The following is a 24851-nucleotide window of genomic DNA, read 5'->3' as shown; positions in this document are numbered from 1 at the left end:
TTCCACACAGTTGACCATCCCACCTTCGAATGCACACTGGAATCTCAAAAGGGATTCAATGACAGTGTCCTTCACTGGTTCATTTCCTACCTTTACAATTGACACCGGTTTGTTCACATGGGCACCCACAGGTCAAATATTTTAGAGGTCTCCAGGGTTCTATACTGTCTCCTGTCAAACTCAACCTTTACATGGAACCACTTGGTGCTCTACTAACAGATAGCAGCATCAAGATTAATCAAAATGGTGATAATACACAACTGTATCTGAAATTCTTATCTGCTTCAGACATTCAACACCTCAAACACTGTCTGCACATCATTCAGGCCTTGATGTCCCATGCCCACCTAAAACTCAATCCAACCTAGAACAGAATTCATGCTTCCTCAAATAAATAACAGTACAAACCTGGCTCAATGACATGTTTCAGTTTCAAACCCATAACTTTCAGCAAATGCCAGGTCACTTCATTCACTCTTGACACTAACCTCAAACTCAACCTCAAACTTAAGGAACACACTAGAAAGCGACTTCAGAACTGCTGTTGAAGGCTTGGTATTCTTGCATATGGATGTTGGTACCATCCTGCTCCATAGCCTCCCAGACTCCACATTGGCACCTCTTATTGGTATCCTACATGACATGGCACGTCTCATCCAGGGTCTGAGGAATCATTAGTGCCATCCTGATGGAACTCCATTGGCTTCCATATCTAGACAATACCACCTTCAAAATTGGCAAAGCCATCATAGCCAGCACTACTTCTTATCTTTCAGACTATCTCACAAACTCTGTGTTTCCTAACACACACCCACAGCCAGGGCACCGTCATCCAGCAGACTAAAAAGTGTACAAAGGAAAAGAAGGCAACAGAGTTTCAATGCCTATGTACCCACGATATGGAACAACATCAGTGTAGTCATCAGGACTGCCTCAACAATGCTCAAATTTAGGAAAGATTTGAAGAGCCACCTCTTTAAAGGTCACGATATCACAATGCATTAACCATGCACAACCTAGCTACCTCTCCTCTCACTCATTGACTTTATGCTCACCCTCAACAATGTACAGTGTGCAGCTGCCTTTTGGCTAGGTTCATGTTATAAAAATACCACATACATACATACACGGGAAAATATTGAAATATTTTCTTAATTACAGGTAGGATGTGTGTGTACATTTATGATGATGTGTGTGTGCATTTATGAGTAGTGATGTTCCCCATAATTTTTTAAGTGCTTACAGTGTTTATGTATCATGAACAATAACAGGAGAAGGGAAATGCCATGAGCTATTGTATAATAGTATTGATATTGATGGTAGTTATTAATTATTTTCTTGTTTGCAGATGATGTATGTGAATGCTGTGGATCTATAAATATACTTATATTTAATTATGAGCCAAACATAAAATACATATATGTAATTATTGATCAGCAGTTATGTGAAATTCCTTCACCTTTCTTTCATATCAGTTATTCAAGTAATGCAGCTGTGCCTCCAATGACTGTATCTGTGATTGAACACCAGAGCCCCTGGAGTATGAATAACTGTTTGTGCATCTTCCTTTACAATATCTGCCCATTACCCTTTAATTCTAGGGATTATTGGCTTGCACTAAGTAGTCTGACTAAATCCATTTACCCGTAAAACAAAATTAGGAAAGACAATTCAAAAGTTAACTCCGCTAGGTGCCTGTTTGACCTGACATCCATAGGGGGGTCATACCCCCAACTTTTTGCCTGCCCCCTCCACTTTTCTGACAGTGTTTTTGCTGGTTTTAGAACTCTGCACACTTTACCACTGCTAACCCATGCATATGCTCTCTCCCATAAACATGATAACATTGGTTCATCACCAATTGGCATATTTGATTTACATATAAGTCCCTAGTACGGTGCACTACATATGCCCAGGGCCTGTAAATTAATTGCTACTAGTGGGCCTGCAGCACTGCTTGTGCCACACTCCCAAGTAGCCCCTTAACTATGTCTCAGGCCTGCCATTGCAAGGCCTATGTGTGCAGTTTGACTGCCACTTCGACTTGCTATTTAAAAGTACTTGCCCAGCCTTAAACTACCCTTTTTCTACATATAAGTCCCCCATAAGGTAGGCCCTAGGGGCCCATAGGGCAGGGTGCTATGTAGGTAAAAGGCAGGACATGTACCCATGTGTTTCGTAGGTCCTGGTAGTGAAGAACTCCTAAATTCATTTTTCACTACTGTGAGGCCTGCTCCTTTCATAGACTAGCATTAGGTCTGCCCTCATATATTTTTTAAGTGATAGATTCTGATCTGAAAGGGGTAACCAGGTCATATTTAGTATGGCCAAAATGGTAATAGAAAACCCTGCTTATTGGTGAGGTTGGATTTTACATTACTATTTGAGAAATGCCACTTTTAGAAAGTGAGCATTTCTCTGCGCTTAAAAACATCTGTGCCTTACAGCATGTCTCCATTCAACATCTGGGCTGAGCTGGTTGACAGCTTCCTTGTGCATTTCACCCAGACAACGACAACCACAGGACACTCAGTCACATCTGCACTCATCTGCATATTGAATGGGTCTTCATGGGCTGGAAGAGTGGAGGGCCTGACACTTACATTTCAAAGGCCAGTGGCCTGGCCTCAGACAATGGACTGCCAAACCCTCTACAGACAGGACTGCATTGAAAGGGGAACTTGTGCACTGCAAAACCACTCTTTGAAGTCTCCCCCACTTCAAAGCATTTGTGGGTATATAAACTGGATCAGTGACCCCACCAACTCAGACACTTCTGGATCTACATCTGCATCTTGTCAAGAGGAACTGCCTGGCTGCCCAATGGAGACATCTGGAGTGCTTTGCAATGAAGGACTGCTGCCCTGTTGCCTTGCTGGCCTCTGACTTTTCTGAGAAGGACTCTGCCTTCCCCAAAAGTGCTCTTCAAGGGCTTGGATTTAGCTTGCCTCCTGTTTTCTGAAGTCTCAGGGCCAAAAAGATTTCATCTCTTCAGAAAACTCTCTGTGTGCCGAAACTTGACGCACAGACTGCTGGAATCGGCGTAAAGCCTGCATTGCGACCGATAAATTGCTGCTCAGCCAACCAGAATGACGCAGCCTGATTTCCAGAGTAGTAGAAATTTGACGCACCGCCTGCCTTGCAATGGAAAGTTCAGCACATCAACTACCGGATCGACACTGCACCTGTGTCTTCTTCCAGCACGTCAATGATTTTCCCTGCATCGTCCCTGGGCATTCAAATATCCCCACATCACAGTGAAGAACCAAGACTGCATGCCGAAAAACGACGCAAGACCCCTGTTGCGAGGAAAGATACAATGCATTGCCTGTGTTGCGCTGGAAAAGCCAACGCACACCTTATTTTTCCACACCTCCTCCTCTGCTGTTTCTGCGTGTCGTTATTTTTTACACATACCAGGTACTATGTGTAAAAAAGAGACTGTTTATATTCCAGTATTAACACTCTTTTACAGTTTGCAAAAGTGATATTTCAACTTGTGCTCATTGGATCTTTGTCATTTTTACCTTATTTTATTCAGATAAATAATATCTATTTTGCTAAGCGTGTGGTGTATTTTTGTGGTGTTTTCACTGTGTTACTGTATGATTTATTGTACAAATACTTTACACATTGCCTATTAAGTTAGCTCGGTGCCAAGCTACCAGAGGGTTGGCACAGGATACTTTAGATTGTGTGTGACTTACCCTGACTAGGATTGTGGTCTCTACTTGGACAAGGGTGTATACCTCTGCCAGCTAGCGACCCCATTTCTAACAGTGCCCCTCTAATTTTTAACACACAGTGGCAGTCACACTACAGCATATGTAAGTGTTGCTTCTGTTAGTTAGAAAGAACACCATTCAGTTAAGATCTCCCCTTATTTACAGATTGATTTATAGGTGGTTATAGTCCCTTGTTCATGTATTGTTTATCTATGGTGTGCCACAGGGATTGCTCTTCTTCTTTGAAGTGCTACTTTCACAGCTTTTGGTGTCACTAATTCTTCACTTTGCCTTTTTTTTCTTTTTATCCATTAAGATGTTGCACAGATTCTCTTCCCACTGGGAGCATGAATAGCTGAGGAGGTATTGTTTGTAGGTTTGCAGACTCTGGAAGTACCTGGATCCATTAACTATTTCAATATCAAAATTGCTTTCAGAAAATTCTGGAGAAAAATAATTTAATGACCATGTTCTGACCTGTGATCCTACCTATTCCTTTCTGACCATCTGGGTAACTGTGCCTTACCTCTTTCCTACATGCATAATTTGGACTGACCCTTCCTATTTTATATTGTCCATGTCTCCTCAGGTATGAGTGGTTATGAATTCATGATTCTTTCTATAGAAGATGTTTCCCTACCTGCCTACTGCTCATGAAATCATAGCAGTGGCAAAGTTGTTGCATGCATCACGCCAGCAAATCATGTCTCGGGCTCCCCACTTTCTGTTGTGAACCAGCACGTTCCACAACTCGGAATTCACCCTTCATTTTGCAGTAGTATAAGAAAACAGGATACAACACTTTTTGCCTTCAGTAATTCATTTCTGTCACATTAAACAATCAAGCCAAGGTCGGACATCTTACAGAACATACATTGAATACTTTGAGTGACCTGGAACTTCTAGGATTTCTGTAGATGTTTCCTCCTCAACCAGTGAGACTGGCCACACCGTGGACCTTTTATTTGCATGTGACTTAAAAACGTTAAGCCTGTTTATCAAGCCTTAATCTTGGCGGGATGCTCACTGTTCCCTGTATTCTTACTGATCAAAATACCCCCCAAATCATAAGATAGAATTAGGACATTGCCCCAAAAGATGTGCAATCAAGGTTATAATAATTTGCCGAAGTGGTTCTGCTAGACATTTAGCATCATTTGTCTTAGCAGGACAGTAGCTTGTATTTCATTATCTCCAGAATGAACTCAGAACACAATGGCACCAGCATGGTTGGTAAAATCAGATTTAGTAAACCTGGCAGCCAACAAATGTTCAGTTAATACCTGGTCAAAATAAGAAGATTATAATGCAACTTGGAGCATAAATTGATGAAAATGTTGACAAAAAAACAGCAGTAAGAGCCACATGATTGGCTACCTAAAAACTGTCCACAAGGACAAAAAAGATGAATTGGTCAAACAACCAAGCACATTGAAGAACTGTGAGAATTTGATGGAACCAAAAGCAATGCACAACACTTTGAAATTTTGCTGACCTTCTTTGCTGCCAAGTCTAAGAAAATCTGGGATGGCTAGCAAACCAACTTGGAATCCTTGTTTTCTAATCAATTACCAATAAAAAGTTAGCTTATTTATTCGATGTTCTCTACAATGAGATCTACACATGTTCTCAATATAGCTTTTAAACCATATTATCCTAACTCACCTTCAATGAAAGGCTTAATGGATAAACAATGCCTGACAGTTGTACGTCTGAATATTCATTACAAAAATATTGTCTGACATGAATATTGCAGTCTAAACATTGTCTTGAATGCTATTGCTTTGTTTGGTGTATGTTTTCTCTTATTAACTCCAATGGGGCGACATTAATATAAACAATAATTAGGAAACAATAATTTTTTCAAATGATAAATAGGACACAAACTTTTAGTACCACACTGTCCCTGATATTACAGTAACATTAGATCTCTGATGAGCATACTCTTTTTATAAGGCATATTTCCAAACACTCTGAAACAAGCTAGAAAAATGTTCTGATTTAAAATATCAACCCCACAGTGATGTTATAATAATATATGGCTAGTTAGAATTGAAAAGCTAACATCCACACTTGATCATCATCAATAATGTAAACCATATACAGCATTTCCTAAGGTTACTCTCAATTATATTCATAATTATACCTGTTTTGTAGGACTTATAGGAGGTCATTAGTTTTGGTAAATCATTCACCACCACCTGCATTTTTAAATGTCTGTTAACATTTTGCAGCTACCCATTCATCTGAAAAACAACACTAAAACCCAGAACAAAGTCATCCTCTGCCATACATTTTTACCACTGGATGAAGAGTGAGAACTGCTTCCTTTAGTAATGCCGTAGACACATGGCCAAGCCTCATCTTTAACATAATGAAGCAAACATCTTAGGGTCCAGTTCATACTGAGTTTGCTTTCAGTCATCACATTTGAACTGGCATCAGAAATACTAGTTATTAGCTTATGATATGAAGAACAGAGTTACCACTCCTCCAGATGACTTACAACATTTAACTTGATAGGAAGTTTGCTTTGAAAAGATGGATCACTTCAACTTAGTCTGAGTTTGGTCGACAAGGAAAGATATTCAGAAATTTGCAAAGGTTTTAAAATCCAGCAGACAGAGTTTTGTTTAAAACCTAGGAGAGCAGAATACCTCGGCCAGGTCTGAAAGAGTTCAGGAACACATTCAAAATACTGTGTACATCTAAAAGCCAATGTAATCAGTTCACCCAGCTAAATCTCTGGTCTCAGTCTCTATCTTTGAAGTGCAAATATCGTTTCTCAATCCAGATTCCATCAAAAGGAGCACAGGGGGAGAACCATCAGAATATTGGACACATCTATCAGGAAAACAATGATACTACACTGTAAGAACTAATCCAGCTTCCCATGCTTCAAGTAAACTCTTAAGAGATAAGAGACAGCTGTTTTAAGTAACATTCTCCTGCCATCAAGCTACCTCTGGGATCAGGTTTTACCTTGTATAAAGTAATTAGGCCTCTGTATATATATCTGTCTAGCAATTTTGGTGGCCATTCATCACCCAGCAGTATCACAGTGGGACATTTCATACCAGTAGACCATCAAGTGCAATGAAGTGACTTTATGGTGATGGGATGCTACATGGTGCTCAACAGAAATCTTATATAAAGTGTAGGAAATGGGTGCTGCCCATTTAATCCCCCAAGAGTTTTTGCTTTCTGATTGCCTGGATTTGATGTTTTACTGTGTATGAGGCCCATTCACTGTCAATTCTGTGGAAATAGACTAATATTGCTAACCAATAGTTTCTGCCTTTTAAGTTAAGGCCGCTGTTGCGCACAGATATCTTGTCAAAGAAGGGACCCTTCAGAATTATTTTTTTAATTAAGGTTCCCCCATATAGAATTTGTCACCAGCTATTGGTCACCCAATCTCTGGATTAGCATGTCTGAATCAGGATTGCATACTTCAGTATTCGTTCTCAACAGACATGCTAATCCAGAGATTGGGTGACCAATAGCTGGTGACAAATTCTATATGGGGGAACCTTAATTAAAAAAAAAAAAGACAAGAAAGCTGATAGTGACTCTATTCCTCACACTCTGGTAATTAAATCCATAAGCGGATGAATACCTAGTATTCCTTCCATCCTTCAGCACTTGTCAGAAAACTCAAATAAGAAATTAATTAACTACAGCAGTCTCATCCATATAAATACATCTAAATATAATACTTATTCCCACCATACATGGAGAACAAACTGTCATCTCTCTCTCTCTCAGACAGACACAAGTACAGACACACATGAATCAGAACCAGAATAAACTCATTAGTAAACATCTGTGTAACAGAAGTAACTACCAAGAAAGCCATTAAGTGCATGCTGCAAAACTGCAGATTGGCTGCCATGCACAGACTTGAAATTAGAGACATATGAGATTCCATAACTTCTTGTTTTATTCATTATCAAGACTCATAATCATACCCATTTCCAACAACTGAGTGATATCATGCTTCCACAAGGACACTCTGTCACTCTCCTGGACATAGTAAAGAAAATTAAAGGAGTGGTAACTACTGTCCTCTTACTGCAAGACACTAAATGAGTTGAACTACAAATACTTTCAATGCCTCAAAACTACAATTACAGACAGAACACACCTATTTTGTTCAACAATATTTACCTGAGCTCCACGTGCTACAACGTGTTTGAAAAATCCAAGGGGAATGCACACTTCTCTAAGACTAAGGCCCGTATTTATGCTTTTTTAGCGCCGCATTTGCGTCGTTTTTTGATGCAAAAACGGCGCAAACTTGCAAAATACCATTGTATTTTGTAGGTTTGCGCCGTTTTGCGTAAAAAAGCGGCGCAAATGCGGCGCAAAAAAAAGTATAAATACGGGCCTAAGAACTTAACACACACCAACGCCCTCCTCCTAGGAGACTTTGCTATTCACCAGGGATACAAAACTTGTGAATGCTTCTTGGAACTAAATAATCTCATTCAATACTTAAATAAATCCACACATGGTAAAGGATCCACAAGACACAGAATTTCTCTTATGTTGGCATTTACAACCAACAACATTGAAGAAGGGCCATAATGGCTCACACAGCCAGATGCTCACACATGAATAATGGAGTTAAATCCAAAAGGGATGTAAGCAAAGGAAAGTCCTTCAGATTCATTGTGTATGACAGACTATCCCTGCAAGGACTTAAACACAATCAGTAAAGAGAATGAGATGTATTGTGACCATTGCATATTCTCCCTTTCAAACTCCTCTAAACACAACAAAAGTGCTAAAGCCTAAGAAAATCATGCCTGACAGTATACTACATGACCTCCTGGAATAATAAAATATTAAGGAAAAACATTGCACGACCAAATGAGGACATGAGGCCTTTTTCTCACCCTGGTAAGATAGTACTACTATGGTGGGCTCAGTCGCTTTCAGGATGTCCTAAATATTCAATTACTTTGGGCATTTTCGGAGGTCCAGTTTAAGTTGCAAAAAAGGTTACAGATTTACCCCAATACCTTTATTCAATGGGAACCCGTACCATGATTAAAAACATGCAGATGCCAATAAGGAATACAGTAATTAGGGCATCTTTACTTTGCAACTGCTTGCCAAATGTGATCAATCTGTGAAACTAATTACACAACCCATAAACAATGACTATTGCTCACTAGCACCAGTATCTCTGAAGTTGCTACTAATGTAGAGCCGCAGCATTTTCAGGATTGTCTGCATCACCTATAAAATTGTACATCATATTTCTCCAACCTACTTAACACAGATACTTAAAGCCAGTTATAGATCTTGGCGAATGAGTTACTCCATCACCATGGTGACAGATATCTCGTTGAAATGGGGTCTCTGGTTGGCAGTCAGTTTGAACTCTGTCCAAGCAGGGACCCTCACTCTAGTCAGGGCAATGGAGATGCACACTTAGATAACCGCTGCTCACCCCCTTGGTAGCTTGGCACAAGCAGTCAGGCTTATCTCCAAGGCAATGTGTAAAGTATTTGTACCAACACACGTAGTGATACAGTGAAAACACTACAAAATGGACACCACAACACGTTTAGAAAACTAGGCAATATTTATCTTAATCAAACAAGACCAAAACAACAAAAATCTAACATACACAAGACAAGATATGATTTTTCAAAATAAAAAGAATCTTACTCCATAGAAAACAATGGAAACATCGTTTTTACACAAAGTACCTGGTTTGTGTCAAAAATAAAGAAAACGGGCGAGTTTGTGTCAGAAAAGTCAATGATGTGTTGATTCCTTACACGCCAGTGAGGCCATGCGTAGTTTCTTCTCCAGTCAGGTAGGCAATATGTCGTTTTTGTCTCCCGCAAGAAACCGAGGTGTCGATTTACGGACAGGGCACCTCAGATCCACGCAGGTTCATGATGATTTTGATGCCCAGCGATGCGTGAGAAATACGGCTGCAGGGTGTTGGAAAACTGCGCTGTGTGGGGTTTGCATTGTTTTCAGCAGCCACAAGCAGGTATTGCGTTGTTTCTCCACATGCAATGCAGTTGGTGCCTCGATTTCCCAGCCGCGATGCAGGTGGTGCGTCGATATCAGCCCGAGGTGGGTGGCTCGTCGGTTCTTACAGCTGTGTTGCAGGTGGTGCGTCTAAATGTTCCATGCACAGTTTCCTGTGCGTGGATTTCAGTCCTTGTTCTACCAGCTTCGCCTTTCAAGGGCTCAGGGACTGGCTAGGGCACCACTTGAGAGGGCAGGAATTTCACCAGAGAATCCAAGTGCTGGCAGAAGAAGTCTTTGATGGCCCTGAGACTCAAAAAACAGGAGGCAAGCTTGGACAGAGCTTGGAGACACTTCACAAGCAGGAATGTACCACAAAGTCCAGCCTTTGTCCTCTTTCAGACAGAAGCAGCAACTGCAGGCCAAAACAGCAAAGCACAGTCACAGGCAAATAGGCTTAATGGGGCCTATCTCCAACCGGCCAAAACTGGGGCAATAACAGCTAATTGCAGAGAACATGACTATGGGAGTGACAGGTAGCAGTAGGCACCAAGAAGGATTTAGCAATGTTTCCTGGATCCCAGAAAATGTGGGGTAGGTGGAAAGAGGAAGTCTGTAGTTCAGACAGAAAGTCATAATGAACAGTGTCTTAGAATTTTGTTTTAACCTGACTGTCAGATCAGGGAAACATTTTCTTTAGGATCCTGGCATGTTAAAAGCAGGCACAACTGTATGTAGCACCTGTAATAGGTGAGAACATACACATTTTTAAACAGCAGCAACTGCAGTTCGTTACTGACCCAAAGATGAGGGCGAGAACCTCCTCATTAGCAAACATTAGAACCTTTATGTTTCCCACAAATAAGCTTCCTCAACACCTGGATGAATATCAGGCAAGTTCTAAGTTTTGCAGATGTTGTAATTATACTGCCATTGCATAAGAGAAAAAATATATTATCCTTGGAGGTGCAGAAGTAGAATCCAGAGGAGCCCATTGTAGAAACAAGAGGTTAAAGGCAGACGTTAAAATTGATTTGTGACTCAGGCGAGCCTGGCAAAGCACCACAATACAGTGGGAGAGACTGAGAAGAAGGTGGAGGCCAATATACCACTTAACAAGTAGTAGAAACGCTGGACAGTATGTTTTCAATTTCCCAGCATTTGGAGTCACCTGTGAAACTTCCTACAAAGTCAGCCGATTTCCCTTTCTTCCCTTGTTTCTGTTCCATTGTTTCCCCAAGTGCCCTATGTAGCAGCCCAGTATCCAGCACTTTGCTGGTCATTCAGGATTTGGATAGACTGCAAGCTGAGCAGCAATTCTAGTTTATATGTACTCCTCGCTGGCCTTGTGACTTGGTCTGAGGACCTCTGGCCTCATTCCACCACAGCAAAAGATGGGTGTACAGGCTTGGCATTTTGTCCACTCAGTCCTGTGAGACTTTCTGGTGTACAGTCCAGTCCTCAGACCCACCTCTGGAGAGTGTATTTCTTTAGTACGGATTCACAAGAAATCTGTGGCAGATTACCTGTAATAATACACTGTATGATGAATACTCTATTTAACTGCAGATTCCCAACCACCCTCTGCCCTTTCTCCCTATTCTACAGAGTGGACTTTGGGAATTAATAAGGTTCCACATTACATCTGCCAATCTATTCAGTTTGTCAGTCAGACTCTGCTTCTGAATGCTCAGTAAAGGCCAATAGATTTTTTTGTGGATTTTCATAGAGTGCAAATGAAACAGAAAGAAACTGAAAAGCAAATCAGCAACATCATTTCTAAGTACTGCTATTACACAACCTACTGAGAAAGGTTGATAAATACCTCATTGATAAAAAGTTACAAGGTCACATTCCACAATGATTCATACAATGTGTGAATCGTCCACACGCTGGTATTATAGTTGAAAGCTTAGGCCAAGACAAGAACCAGCAGTAAAACCTTATTTCTAGAGGGATGTATTATCTAAAATCTCATCACTTGCAAAATGGTGGAGAGCCAGTTAGGAGCGAAGGGGCACCCATATAACTTGATGCCGGCTTTGTGAGATCTGTAATACTGCATAGTTTTCAGCTCTCTCATTACTAATCATGGCATCCTTCAGCTATCCCTTGCTATTGGGTGGACATCCTTTCATTCATCATCTAATCAGTCTGCTTTTTGCTGGTAACAATAATACCAGTAGTCTTCTGATTGCTTTGGGTTGTAGTGTATTAGCAAAGCCCAATAGTGTGATCAGTGGGACACATTCTACATTTACTTCCAGTATATGTTCAACTGTGTGTACAGACTCCATCCAAAATCTTTTAATGGGTGGACATTCCTAGGGTAAACAGGGTTCACAGCACACTGGGCAGACCTGTTAGAATTACTTTAACTTAAATAGCTTGGGTTAAAGTACAGCCTGTTTAAGAATTTGAAATGGACCAAATGATGTCTGTTATTAAGGTAGATGAGTATAGTCTGCTCACAGCAATACTTCCATTTCTCCAGGCCTGTATTTGTCCCAAGGTCAGTTTCCCCAGAGCTTTCTGGTTAAGCAGGGTGCAATATTCAGTGTACAGATTATATAACATGGACACAAATCCCTAGCATCAGGGTTTGTAATCAACTTTGTCAATGGTATGAACTCTGCATTCTCATCTGGAAACAAGTGCCATCCTGCCATGGTAGCTTGACAGCCTGAGATAGTCAGATGTATCAATGAGCGTTAGTTCTCTGGTTCCCTAAAATTGGACCAATGTAATAAACTTGCCACAGCCTAGTATATCCAGTTCTTTCCGGTCTGCGCACCTGTAGTGCTTTCCTCTTATCTAGTTTCTAAGCACTAACATAACACACTAGAAATGCACTTCTGAGGTCAAAGAAGACTTTTATTGTTGTTAATTCTTCCCCAACCACAATATTTATGTATGACGAATTAGTAGCTTTCAAGTCCGCGTTAATCAAACAAAATATATCAGTTTGCAATATACACAGCAGGTTATATTTATAAGATATTGAATGCAAAGCAAAACAAATACTTCACCGTGTGGGAACTATTTACAGCTTCATCTTTCTAAGGTCTGCAAGCTGATGACCCCTGTCAGCCGCGAGAAAGAGATTCATCTACCCACACGGGATTGCTGGCAGCTGGCGCCAAGCTCCAGCACGAGGTCCGGCAGATTCGAATCTGCCTCTCTGCAGCCTGTAACATTTGTTACAACGGTGTGCCCCCTCCCCTCAGACCTGGGAAACTGAGCAAGCCTTTTGGAGACTGGCCAGGTCTCCAAGACTACTCCTGTTCCCAAGCTCAAGCGAAGAGAAAAACACCCATGTACTCTCTCTTATCAGGTCTAGTCTACTGTGAGAACAAAACATCTTGGTTCATCTTGTGCAAAAACACAGCTTGGATTCTCAACTGCAATGTCTAACTCCACGTTAAAGGCAATAGGCAGCTAACCTAAATATAATACAAAATGCAATGTCTTATATCATGTCAAAGCCCATAGGCAGCTGAGCTGAATACAAAATGCAATGTATAATATCATGTCAAAGCCAATAGGCAGCTGAGCTGAATACAAAATGCAATATATAATATCATGTCAAAGCCAATAGGCAGCTAAGCTGAATACAAAATGCAATGTCTAATATCATGTCAAAGCCAATAGGCAGAGGAGCTGAATACAAAATGTAATATATGATATCATGTCAAAGCCAATAGGCAGAATATCTAATAGCATGTCAAAGTCAATAGGCAGCTAAACTGAATACATCATGTCAAAGTCAATAGGCATGCAATGTCAAAGCCAATAGGCGGCTAGACTGGATACAGCATGTCAAAGCCAATAGGCAGAATACAGAATGTAATGACTAATGCAATGTCAAAGCCCATAGGCGGCTCAACTGAATACAGAAAGTAATGGCTAATGCCATGTCAAAGCCAATAGGCAGAATACAGAATGTAATGACTAATGCAATGTCAAAGCCCATAGGCGGCTAAACTGAACAAAACATACCATGTGCTACTGGTGAACATTGAGCAACTAATATGCGCAGTGGTGAAACACAAAGTCATTGGTCAAAACAAAATTTAACAAATGGCAGTACAGCACCAGACACTCATCCAGTGTTGGGGTAAGCCAGGATTGTTCATTAAGGTGCATGGAGGCAAGTATAATGGCATTTTGACAGCAGGAGCTGCCATCGTCCAACAGGACCAGTTAGCGCAATGCACTGCCTGGATGAGCTGCATTAGCTTGGGACCTTTAGTCATCAACTCCTGTGATTCTATTTGGTAAGCCTCTATTGAGAGGTGCAACACACAGCAGCTGGACTAATACTAGAATACAACATAGTGGGATTAGGCAGTGTGATAATATCTTTCTAGGTCGGAGACAGCAAGTACCCTCTCTCGTAGGGCGACATCAAGACCTCACCTCCCAGTCTGTGACTAGGCCCTCAACAGTCTGGATAAGAGTGACCTTAATTCTAGGAAGAAGGTTCTGTTCAGCAGGTCAGGAATAATATGAATTAGATTAAGACATTTGGGTAACGCAATCATCTTAATCAATGCTATTCTCCCTGCCATTGACAAAGGAAGCAATATTCAGAGTTCAGCTGGGTCACCTAATATGTCCAGGGCAGGGCCATAGTTGGCAAGTATGGCTAGCTGTTTATATGCCCAAATATCTGACTGTGATCTCACACCAGCGTGGTCGGTAATTTGTTTTGGGTTTCTGGACCGCATCTTTCAGGGGAAATTTCTCTGATTTTGACCAGTTAATTTGGGTAACTGACATTGTGCTAAACCTCATCTTCTCATCTAAAAATATCACCAGGTTAGAATTTGAGTTCTTGATGAGCAGTGTGACATAGTGGCATAGAGTAACATGATGTGTTTGTTTGGGAATGCAATACCCCTGCATATGTGTTTTACTCACAGTCAGGAAGCCAGTGCTTCACAGCTAAGTCAAAAAGCAGGGATGAAAGAGGGCAAGCCTGTTGGGTGCCACTGTGGACTGTGGCATGAAAACATTTCAGAAATATAGCCATTATCACTGACTCCAGCTGTTGGGTTTCTATAAATTAGTCTGATTAGGTCAATTATATTATGAGGGATACCAATTATTTTTGGGTCTGCAAAAAAGAATGCCCATTCAAGAGAACTGAACACCTCTGTCTAGAAACACTGAGACAGCATCAACTTAAGGTCTTATTTCCTGCATTATAGCAAACACGGTGTGCGGGTTAATAAGTGTGGCCCTTCCAGGTATAAACCCAGACTGTTCTGGCCAGAATTGTGTTATTTAGATTTAAAAGAGAAAGAGGCCAATAGGTTTTACACTCTTGCACATCTTTACCTGGTCTTAAAATAACTGACATATTAAGTTAAGTTACCAGCTTCCTGTGTAGATCTGCTTGCCTAGGTACAAGCGTAGTTGTGAAATCTTTTTCAGACTCAGTGGTAAGTCCATCAGCACCAGGGGCTTTACCATGGAGCAGTCCTTCTATTGCAAGGCTGATCTCTTGTGGATCTGTTGGTTCCTGCAGGTTGTATGGGGGCCCCTTTAAGCCACTGAAATGCAACTCCCTCTAGGTATTAATCTATCTCGGCACTCAGGGTTTCAGCTTTACTGGACTATAGACTGGTATATTCTCAAACTATGGCCACATTCCCTCCTATCACCTCACCAGTAGGCAGATGGAGGGAGTGAATTACGGTACCTGGATGCACTTTCCTCAACATCCAACATCCATGAACGAGTTCTGCTGGGTCCCTCATCTTCCCCATAGTTATGGGCAAGGACTTCTTTCGATAGGTAGCAGCTTTCTCTGTCTACCAACTCCCCATGTCCCTGCAGAGCTTTGTGTAAATCAAGCGTTAGATGGTCATAATGAGTCTCAAAATTCCTTTGTAACGCAATCAACCATTTCTCATCTTTCTTCAGCTGCGTTCATATTGGCTTAGGTACTCCTATTTGCCTACCCGACAAGAAGACTCTGACATATACTTAGAAGGTTTCCTACAATGTGGTCATTTTTTAAACTGAGTCAGTGTTAGGAGTGAAGAATTCAGTAACAGTTGTCCCCAGTTTTGACATGAAAACCTGTCTGTTTGGGTACTGGACAGGAAGCGCTATCATAATAGTGTCTTTCCAGTGTCTGGGAATTCAAAGGAGAGGACAACCGGGGAGTGGTCTGGTAGTGATCTTAGTAAGTAAATATCTGTTGCATTGCATTACCACATTAGAAGTGAGCTGGAAGCCAATGTTGGAATATGTGTTGTGAAAATAAGAGCAGTAAGAATACGCCCTGTCTGTTCACTTCACTTCCCTCCATATGTCTCAGAGTCCATCCATTTGAGTTGAAATCTCCACCCAATATCATGTTTCCCACTATTGAGTGCCTGAATATTGCCACTATTTCTTCACAAAATTCAGGAGAGTCAACATTGGCTGTACATGCATTTATAAGTGTAACACAAGTGTCATGTGCGAACCCACCCACCATGACATAACGGCCGGGAGGGTCACTATAGGTGTGCAACAACTTAAAACAGAGAAATGTTTTTATCAATGTTACCACACCTTGTGGTAAGAGCTATTTGGTGCATATTATTTAATCAACCCCTAAAAGAGTGAAAATGTATCATGCCCATCTCACCGCAGATTGAGGTTATGAAGATCCTCCTTATTTTAAGTGCTCACCTTAATTGGGCGCATTATTCACCTGCTGACTTATATATGAAAGGTATGGAAATCGATGAGCAGTGTGCTCAATTATGAAATATGAGATGACCAGGGTCAGCTGTGTTTTGGTATCTGATAAAGACTACTAGCTGCAGATTTCTTACCTTTGAATTCCCTGGCATTAGCTTCGAATCCAGAATCTTTTTGCTGAGCAATACCCTGCACATGTGTGGCGTCGTTTGAATCTGTGAGTGTCGTCTGGCTCCGCATGGCTTCATCAACATCATTGGAGCTGTCTGTGACATCACAGTTGCCTATAAAAGCACCACCATGGCACGCGTATGTCAGTTCTTTTCCTTCCGTGCCGGTTAAGCGTAGGTCTGGGATAAAGCTACCCTTTGTCTTTCTTGGCAAGCCTTTTTTCGACGTTTTGTCGAAGATTTTTTCATGTCTGTGCGAGGAAATGTCATTTAGGAAGACAGGGTTTAAACCGTGTGGTGCATGCCATAGTGCCATGTTGGTGACAGACCCCCATCAGGTATGACTCAAAGTCGTGCTCCAACTGCCGGGCCATAGCCCGAAGGCTTTGAGAGATCAGTCTCTAGTGAGTCTGAGGACCCTTTAAAATATGGATTAGAGGAGCAGGACTGATATGAGGAACTAGGGGAAGGAAGCGGACTGGATACTTCTCCAGATGCTGATATCTTCTCACTTCTTTCTGTGGCTATGAAGGAGGGAGCATCATACGCCATGGTGGTGCGTAGAGTGGCTGAGGTCTCGGACCTGGTGTTGCCTACAGTGCCGATCAGGCCTCACATTTTGACAGAGGTGCTTCAGCTGGGGGTTGCTACATTGGAGCCAAAGCTACCCTTTAATGAATCCCTTACTGATGTCCTGATGGGGACGTGGTCCAAACCCAGCACAGGGGGCAATTGGCCGCCACCATCGACCAGCTCCTAACAACCCTAGTTTCCTCACCCTACACCGGAGAGCTTGGTGGACACTCTCATCCATTCGGTGTGGTTTGGACAAGACTGGCTCGCTGGGCAGGGCGATTTCCCCAACAGTGGCCCTTCGTCGCCACGCCTGGCTGCGTACCACTAGCTTTTCGGGGGATGTCCAGGCAAATCTGATGGACATGCCCTTTTTGGAGAGAAGGCAGACTCAGCGCTTGAGCGGGTCAAGGACTCTCTAGCCAGAGGTCAGCTGCCATCCAGCCCCTCTCTTCTGCAACACCCAAGCCCTCCTGCTATGGTTCTGCAAGACCATGCTCGTCCAGTTTGAGGGAGGAATTGATTTAATCTCCCTTACTGGTGGACCATAACATCGGAGAAATGGGTCTTGCAGATCATACAGAAGGGCTATTCCCTCCCCTTCCAGCCTTTCCCTTCCTTTATCCCTCCATTGAAAGAACAGGTGATGGAGGATTATTTAATCTTGCTCCGCGAGGAAGTTACGGCTGTCTTGGCCAAGGGAGCCATAGAAAGGGTCCCAATGTCAGAAGTAGGCGGAGGTAGTTATTCGCGATACTTTTTGATTCTAAAAAATAACAAGGGCCCTATCTTGAATTTAAGGGACGCCAATCTCTTCCTCAAAAAGGAGAAATTCAAGATGCTCACTCTTGCTCAGGTCCTGTCTGCTCTAGTCCAAGAAGACTGGATGGTAGCTTTGGACTTGCAGAATGCATATTTTCATACCCCAATCCTGCCTGCCCACAGGTGTTACTTGCAGTTCAAGATGGACCATGAGCACTTATAGTTTACCGTGCTGCCCTTCGGTCTCACCAGTGCCCCTCGGGTGTTCACCAAGGTGATGGCGGTGGTGGCAACTCATCTGTGCAGGTTAGGGACTTCAATCTTCCCCTTCCACGACGACTGGCTGTTGAAGGCTCCTACACCCCAGGCTCTCATTGGACTTCCTGCATTCACTGGGGTTCACATTAAACTTGCCGAAATCACACCTGACTCGCTCTCAGAAGCTCCCTTCCATCCTGGTTGTTCTTGACACAGTGCAGTTTTGGGTTTATCCTCCCGAGCAGTGAGTCCAGGATATTTAGGTTATGATAATGATGTCTCGGCCTGGATTTTGGTGAGACAGACTCTGGCTCATGGGACTCATGGCTTCCTGCATCCTGTTAGTCAAACATGCCAGATGGCATATGAGGGCTCTGCAGTGGGATCTGAAGTTCCAGTGGGCGCAACATCAGGGAAATCGTACCAAAATGGTTCAGATCTCGGCGGGAACTGCAAAATACCTGAAGTGGTGGTTAGTGAACTGCGATTGGGTCAGAGGCAGACTCCTCTCACTTCCCCAGCCAGATCTTACAGTAGTGACAGATGCATCACTAGATGCGGCCATCTAGGAGAGGTGGAGATCAGAGGCCTCTGGTCTCCGCGGAATCCGGAGTCCACATCAACTTGCTGAAGCTCCGGGTGATCCGGGTGATCCGACTGGCATTGAAAGCATTTCTTCCTGTTGTGAAAGGAAAGATAGTGCAGGTGCTCACGGACAACATCACTGCAATATGGTACTGCAACAAGCAGGGTGGTGTGGGGTCATGGACCCTTTGTCAAGAGGCTCTGCGTCTCTGGACAAAGCTGGAACAACAGGGCATAACCCTGGTGGTGCAGATGAACTCAGCAGTTGATACCTAGTGGATCACGAATGGTTTCTCCATCCGGAGGTGGTGGAAGGACTCTTTCAGCAGTGGGGAGAGCCTTGGTTAGATCTGTTTGTCTCCGCAGGGAATTTGCAATTTCAGCAGTATTGCGCGTTGGAGTTTCCAGGGTGGCAATCGCTCGTGGCGCTCTTCATCGCGAGTGGAGTTCAGGCCTCCTGTACGCGTTTTTGCCCATACCACTTCTGCCCAGAGTTCTCAAGAAGATCAAGAACGACCTGGCCCAAGTCATCCTAGTGGCTCCGGATTGGGCATGGAGAGTCTGGTATCTCGAGCTTCTCAAAATGAGTATCAATCACCCAGTCAGGCTGTCCATTCGGGAGGCTCTTCTGTTGCATCAGCAGGGGAGAGTTCTCCACCCGAACCTGTCGACTCTGCGCCTTCAAGCGTGGAGACTGAGTAGCTGCAGTTGGTGGCTTTTGACCTTCCTCCTGAAGTCTATAAAGTTATTTTGGCAGCCAGACGTCCCTCTGCTAAAACCGTATATGCCAGGGGGTTATGGCTTGGGCATCTATTCAATGTTAAGGAATCTGCAGCAGAAGTCTCTAACAGACTAACAAGCCTGTGGTAAAGTTCTGAGTGAGGAGCCTCTGTACTCAAAGCGGAGTCCCCACACTGAGGCCCACTCGGGGCTGAATCTCCACAGTGAAATTCTTAGTGTGGAAATTCTGCCTTGAGTGCAGAGATTCTGCCCTAATTGCGAGACTCCACCATGAGTGCGGAGTCTTTGCACTGGTGACTTTACTACAATTAAATACCTTCAAGAATCGAGCCCTTAAAAATGCATCACTGCGAATTACATTCAGTTGCATTTTAACATTAAATCATAGCTTTATTTTGGCATTGTTATGTGATAATTAACGAGTATATGTAATTCATATCTATAATTTGTGGCAGCAGTGGCTGTCTTTATACAGAAGGTGTGATCAGAGCAATCAAGCTCTTAACTATTCTGGATTTTGTTTTGCATGAATATTGACAATAGCTTTACATTTGTTGAAAAATTTGTGTACATTGAAAAAATATCTTGTCATTTAAAATCCTTTCCTTACTGTAATGCTTGATTAATAGATATGCATTAGTTTGATTTGTGCACATATGCTTTCTAAGAAATGAAGTTGATGTTTCTTAACCTCTACAGTTATTGTATTTCCTGTTGTGAAAGATGAGCTTCAGATCAAGTGTATAACTAGTGATAAAATGGGCATGAAAAATACATTTTATTCAAATATAAAGTTCATAGTTTGCTTTTCTTTCCAGTAGCTAGCCACAAGAAGTTGAAAAGTACTATACAAAGAAGCACAGAAACTGGAATGGCTGCAGAAATGAGGAGTCGAATGGTTCGGCAGCCAAGCCGCGAGTCCACGGATGGCAGCATCAACAGCTACAGCTCAGAAGGAAAGTAAGTAATACTCTATAGAAAAACCTTTATAGAACTGTTTACTTTCAAAACAGCATTTTTGTTGTGGGGCCTCACACTTTGTACATAAGCAGTTAGCAATGCTGTTCATCTCACCAGCAAGGCAGCGGCATATCACAGGTCGCTGCAAAACCCACAGCACACATTGGACCTCAGACAGCAACTCTTCAGTACAGTTTTGGACCTGTGGATACTCTGCCAGGAAGAAGGACTGCTAGGCTGCTGAAATGACTGCCACTTTGGAGTGCTGCTGCTCTAAAGAAACTGCTGCCCTCCTGTGCTGACTTGCTGCCCTCTTGCCTGGGTGAGAAGGACTGGACCTGCATCACTTGAACCCAGAGTGACTCCAAGGGCTAGTTTGCTGACGTCCTTATCTTGAGCCTCAGAGGCATAACAGGCTTCAAAGAACCTTGCATCTGTACCTGGATTCTGCCATCTGTGAGTCTACCCTACCAAGTGATGCCACACTAGTTCTGGACCCTTGAAAATGGACATAAGGTTCTCCACCAGCCACTCTGGATTCAGAGGAAGTGAAGCATCTCCTCTGCTGTGTGGCACAAACCCGAGCAGAACTGACACATCTCCACTTCTGCGTGAATTGGACCCATCTTAAAGACCATCATTGCTGCTCCATGCCTTCAGAAACACCATTGTGCAATTCATCCTCTGTAAAGGGCTACGTATCTCTTATCAACGGCAGCCTCAACTTTGATGCTGGACCCTGCATCACAGTCTTGCAGCTCTTCAGAACCGAAGCATTGCCCCGTCTGCATGCAGCATCCTCGACTTCAGTGGTCCTAGCTTGGTCCTTGTATCTATGATTCCCAAGCCTTGTTTAAGGGATCCTTGACACAGACCCTCGCAGTGCACCCCTGCTGCATCTTGGAACCAACACATTGCTTTGGCTGCGCAATGCATCTTTAACGTGGTTCCTTGCAGTGCTCCATAAACTAGGATTTAAGATATCTTGTTCAGTGGGCCTCAATGGGTCCCTGCAGCGGGCCAATGTTTCATCGCAGTTAGCCTGAATGTATGTCTATGTCTTGGTCCAGTATGATCAGATATCCACATTTGGCGCTTTGTGCTCTTTGGGGCTATTTGTCACTAAAATCTTTAAAAATGAATATCTCCGGTTCTACTAAGTGGACTTTTTGTCCTATTGGTCTTGTTTTATGTATTGAAGAAAGGTCTATTTTTCTAACTAAGTGTAGGATCCTTTTTGTTTAGTTTTTTCACTATGTTACTGGTTGAAGTGTTACACACATATTGTATACATAGCCTCTAAGTTAAGCCTGATTGCTCAGGACAAAGCTACCAGAGGGTTGAGCACAGGTTAATTTCGGGTTGGATTGTGCCTCGCCCTGACAAGGACTGTGGTTGCTACTTGCCAAGGGCTCACACCCAAGCCAACTAACAAACCATTTTCTCACAACCAGCCATTTGCTCTCCTCCTGGTTGGGTACTGATTGGGGAATGTATTTAAAAGGTGAGGAATTGGCACTTAGAAGTATCTATCAGAGGAACAAGTTACTTAGCTTGAGCAGAGTCAACCAGCTTTGATGATGATTGCAAGGTTGGGGACAGATTCTGCCCACAATATGATGACGACAATGTTTATATAAATATACAAGAAGCCAGTCCACTGGATACTTCCCCTGACACGGGCTGCTCTCCCCTAGTCCTTCCACTGAAGGGTCCGCTTCATTCACCATGTTTCTTAGATGGGGAGCTAAAGTCTTAGATCTACAACCTCGTTCCATTGAGGTAAAAACTAAAAGTCCTCACAGAAGTGTTGTATTCTGAACAATCCTCATCTGAATCCCTGCTGCCATTCAACAAGCCTCTGACTGACACCACCCAATGGGCACTGGGACCAAACCTGATCTTATTCACCCATAAACAGACACGCAGCACATCACCACAGACCTGCTCCAGATGACTCTGCCTTCTTAAAGCAGCACTCTACTCCTGAGAGCCTATTTTCACGGGCCTCCACTGACAGGGACCTTTCCCACTTCCCCTGTGGAAAGAGAGTCAAACAGAACTGAGGCATTTGGGAAGAAGATAGTTTATTCCACTACCCTAACCTTCAAGTCAGTCAGTGCCAACTGTTTGCTGGGAAGGTACTGCCGTGCATTGAGGGACTCAGTTGCTAAGATCTTACCAGCATCCTGGAAGAACTTTGCACCAATTTGGCAAAGACCATTCCAGATAGTCAGGCAGTGGCAAAGAATTGTAACAGGCAGGCCTGGACATGACAGACTGTTCAGGTAGAGCAGCTGGCACTAGCGTGGATGAGATCCACACACTTTTTGGTTGACATTTAGGTATCATTCATGGATATGCCTTTTAATGGGTCTTATCTCTTTGTTGAGACAGCTGACTTTGCTCTTGAGTGCTTCAAAAAGATTAGAGCTACTACGTGCTCCCTAAATCCTTCCGCATCACCAAACAGCATCCTCAGCAGTTTTGCCCCTTTGGAGGGATTGCCAAGAGCTTTGCCTTCAGATAGCATCAAGTCCTTGCAAGGTCTGCCAGGCCTCATCCTTCCCAGTCCCCAACCCCTCTGGCAGCAGCCTCCAAGCCTTTTTAGTTTGTCCTTAGCAGTACCCCGGTGGGAGAAAGAATTACTAATTTCTCCACATGTGGCAAGTCATAACATCTGACATGTGGGTACTGTAGATAGTACTGCAGGGCCAGTTCTACCTACATTACAATGGTTGATCGCCAGGGCCACGGTGGCAGTCTCACCGCCAACAGGCTGGCGGTGACGACTGCCACATTCCCACTCATACTGCCAGGGCGGTTGGACCGGCCGGGCCGGAGATGAGCATCTCCGACCCGGCGGTCCACAGAAGACCGCGGGCAGTATTATGAGCTACCTTTCCACCAGGGTTTCCACAGCGGTAGCACCGCCATGAAAACTCTGGCGGAAAGGCTACTGTGACAGGGAATTTCTTCCCTGTCACTGGCAGAAGACTCCCCCACCCTGCCCTCGCAAGCACAATACCACCCCACCACCCCTCTGCCCCCCTCCGCACATACATTCACACTCACACAGACACCCACACGCATCCCACATACACTCATTCACCAACACTGACATACACACATTCACTCACATGCATCCATACATGCATTCACTTCAACACCAATACACTCATTCATTTCAACATTCATACACACATTCACTTGAACACTCATACTTGCATTCATTTCAACATTCATACACGCATTCACTTCAACATTCATACACGCATACACACATACAAACATGCATACACACACATATACACACTTACATTCACAAATGCAGACAACACCCACTCACACACGCACACACAACAACAGGTCGTTTGGCAGGGAACAGGCGCTTCCACCTCCGGAAGTGCGGCGCCATCAGGACACCGCCACGTTGTACTACTGCTCATAATACTGCAGGTGGAGTCCTTCTGGCAGGGCGGACCGGTGGTGGAACCGCCCATGCACCCCTGCCCGCCAGCATGACTACTGCTGGATTCTGCCCAAAATGTGGCGGAAATCTAACAGTGCTCATAATATGGTGGGTGGTCTTCTGGCTCCTGTGGCTTTGGCGGTCTTTCAAAAAGACCAACAAAGTCATAATGAGGGCCTATATGTCTATTTTGCATTAGGAAGTTCACGCTCTTTTGGAGAAAGGAGCCATACAGAAGGTCACAACCTCGGCAGTCAGGGCAGGGTGTTATTCCCATTATTTCTCAGTGTTGGTAAAGACCATACACCTTTGTCCTGTTTTAGACCTTCGAGCCCTCAATTTCTTCCAGGGAAGGACGATTCAGAGTGCTCATGCTACCCTAGGTTCTATCTTTCCTGGGTTCAGGATAATGAATGGTGGCATTGGATCTGCAGGATGACAATTTCCATATTTCTTTCTTGCAGGTTCACAGGTGCCGCCTGCATTTCAAGGTGAGCCACAGCCATTTCCAGTTTACCATGCTCCCTTTTGGCTTCACCATTGCCCATCAGGTGTTTGTGAAGGTGATGCTGGTGGTCACGGCATACCTCAGAGTTCGGCGTTATTAATGTTCCCCTACTTCGATGTTGAAGGTGGCTCACCAGATGCCAGCAAACCTCCCTACATCAATGGGGTTCACTATAAATGTGCCAAGGCCACACCTAACTCCTTTGCAGTGGCTCCCTTTCAGTGGAGCCATCCTGGAGATGGTGCACTCCTTGGCCTTTTCTCTGAAACAGTGAGTCCAGGACATTCAGGGTATGATATTAATCTTTCAGCCTCAGTCCTGGGGCAGTGAAGATCCCTACTAACCTCTTGTATCCTCCTCGTCAACCAGGCACTTAGGCATATGTGGGCTTTACAATG

General features: G+C 43.4%; 1 protein-coding gene across 9 annotated transcripts in view; it reads left to right on the top strand.

Annotated features, from left to right (window-relative positions):
• The window catches only part of RIMS1 (regulating synaptic membrane exocytosis 1), a 2255956-nt gene that overhangs the window by 2153591 nt on the left and 77514 nt on the right, over nucleotides 1-24851 (top strand). For 6 of the 9 annotated variants that reach the window (XM_069235695.1, XM_069235700.1, XM_069235698.1 and 3 more), the window contains one exon: nucleotides 20332-20473. In XM_069235695.1, coding sequence (XP_069091796.1) covers nucleotides 20332-20473 — 142 coding nt within the window. The remainder of the gene's footprint in view (nucleotides 1-20331; nucleotides 20474-24851) is intronic. The other 3 variants (XM_069235694.1, XM_069235701.1, XM_069235697.1) reach the window with 1 other exon arrangement.

This window comes from Pleurodeles waltl, chromosome 5 (assembly GCF_031143425.1).
Source record: "Pleurodeles waltl isolate 20211129_DDA chromosome 5, aPleWal1.hap1.20221129, whole genome shotgun sequence".
NCBI lineage: Eukaryota > Metazoa > Chordata > Amphibia > Caudata > Salamandridae > Pleurodeles > Pleurodeles waltl.
This window is presented reverse-complemented; position numbering and strand designations above follow the sequence as displayed.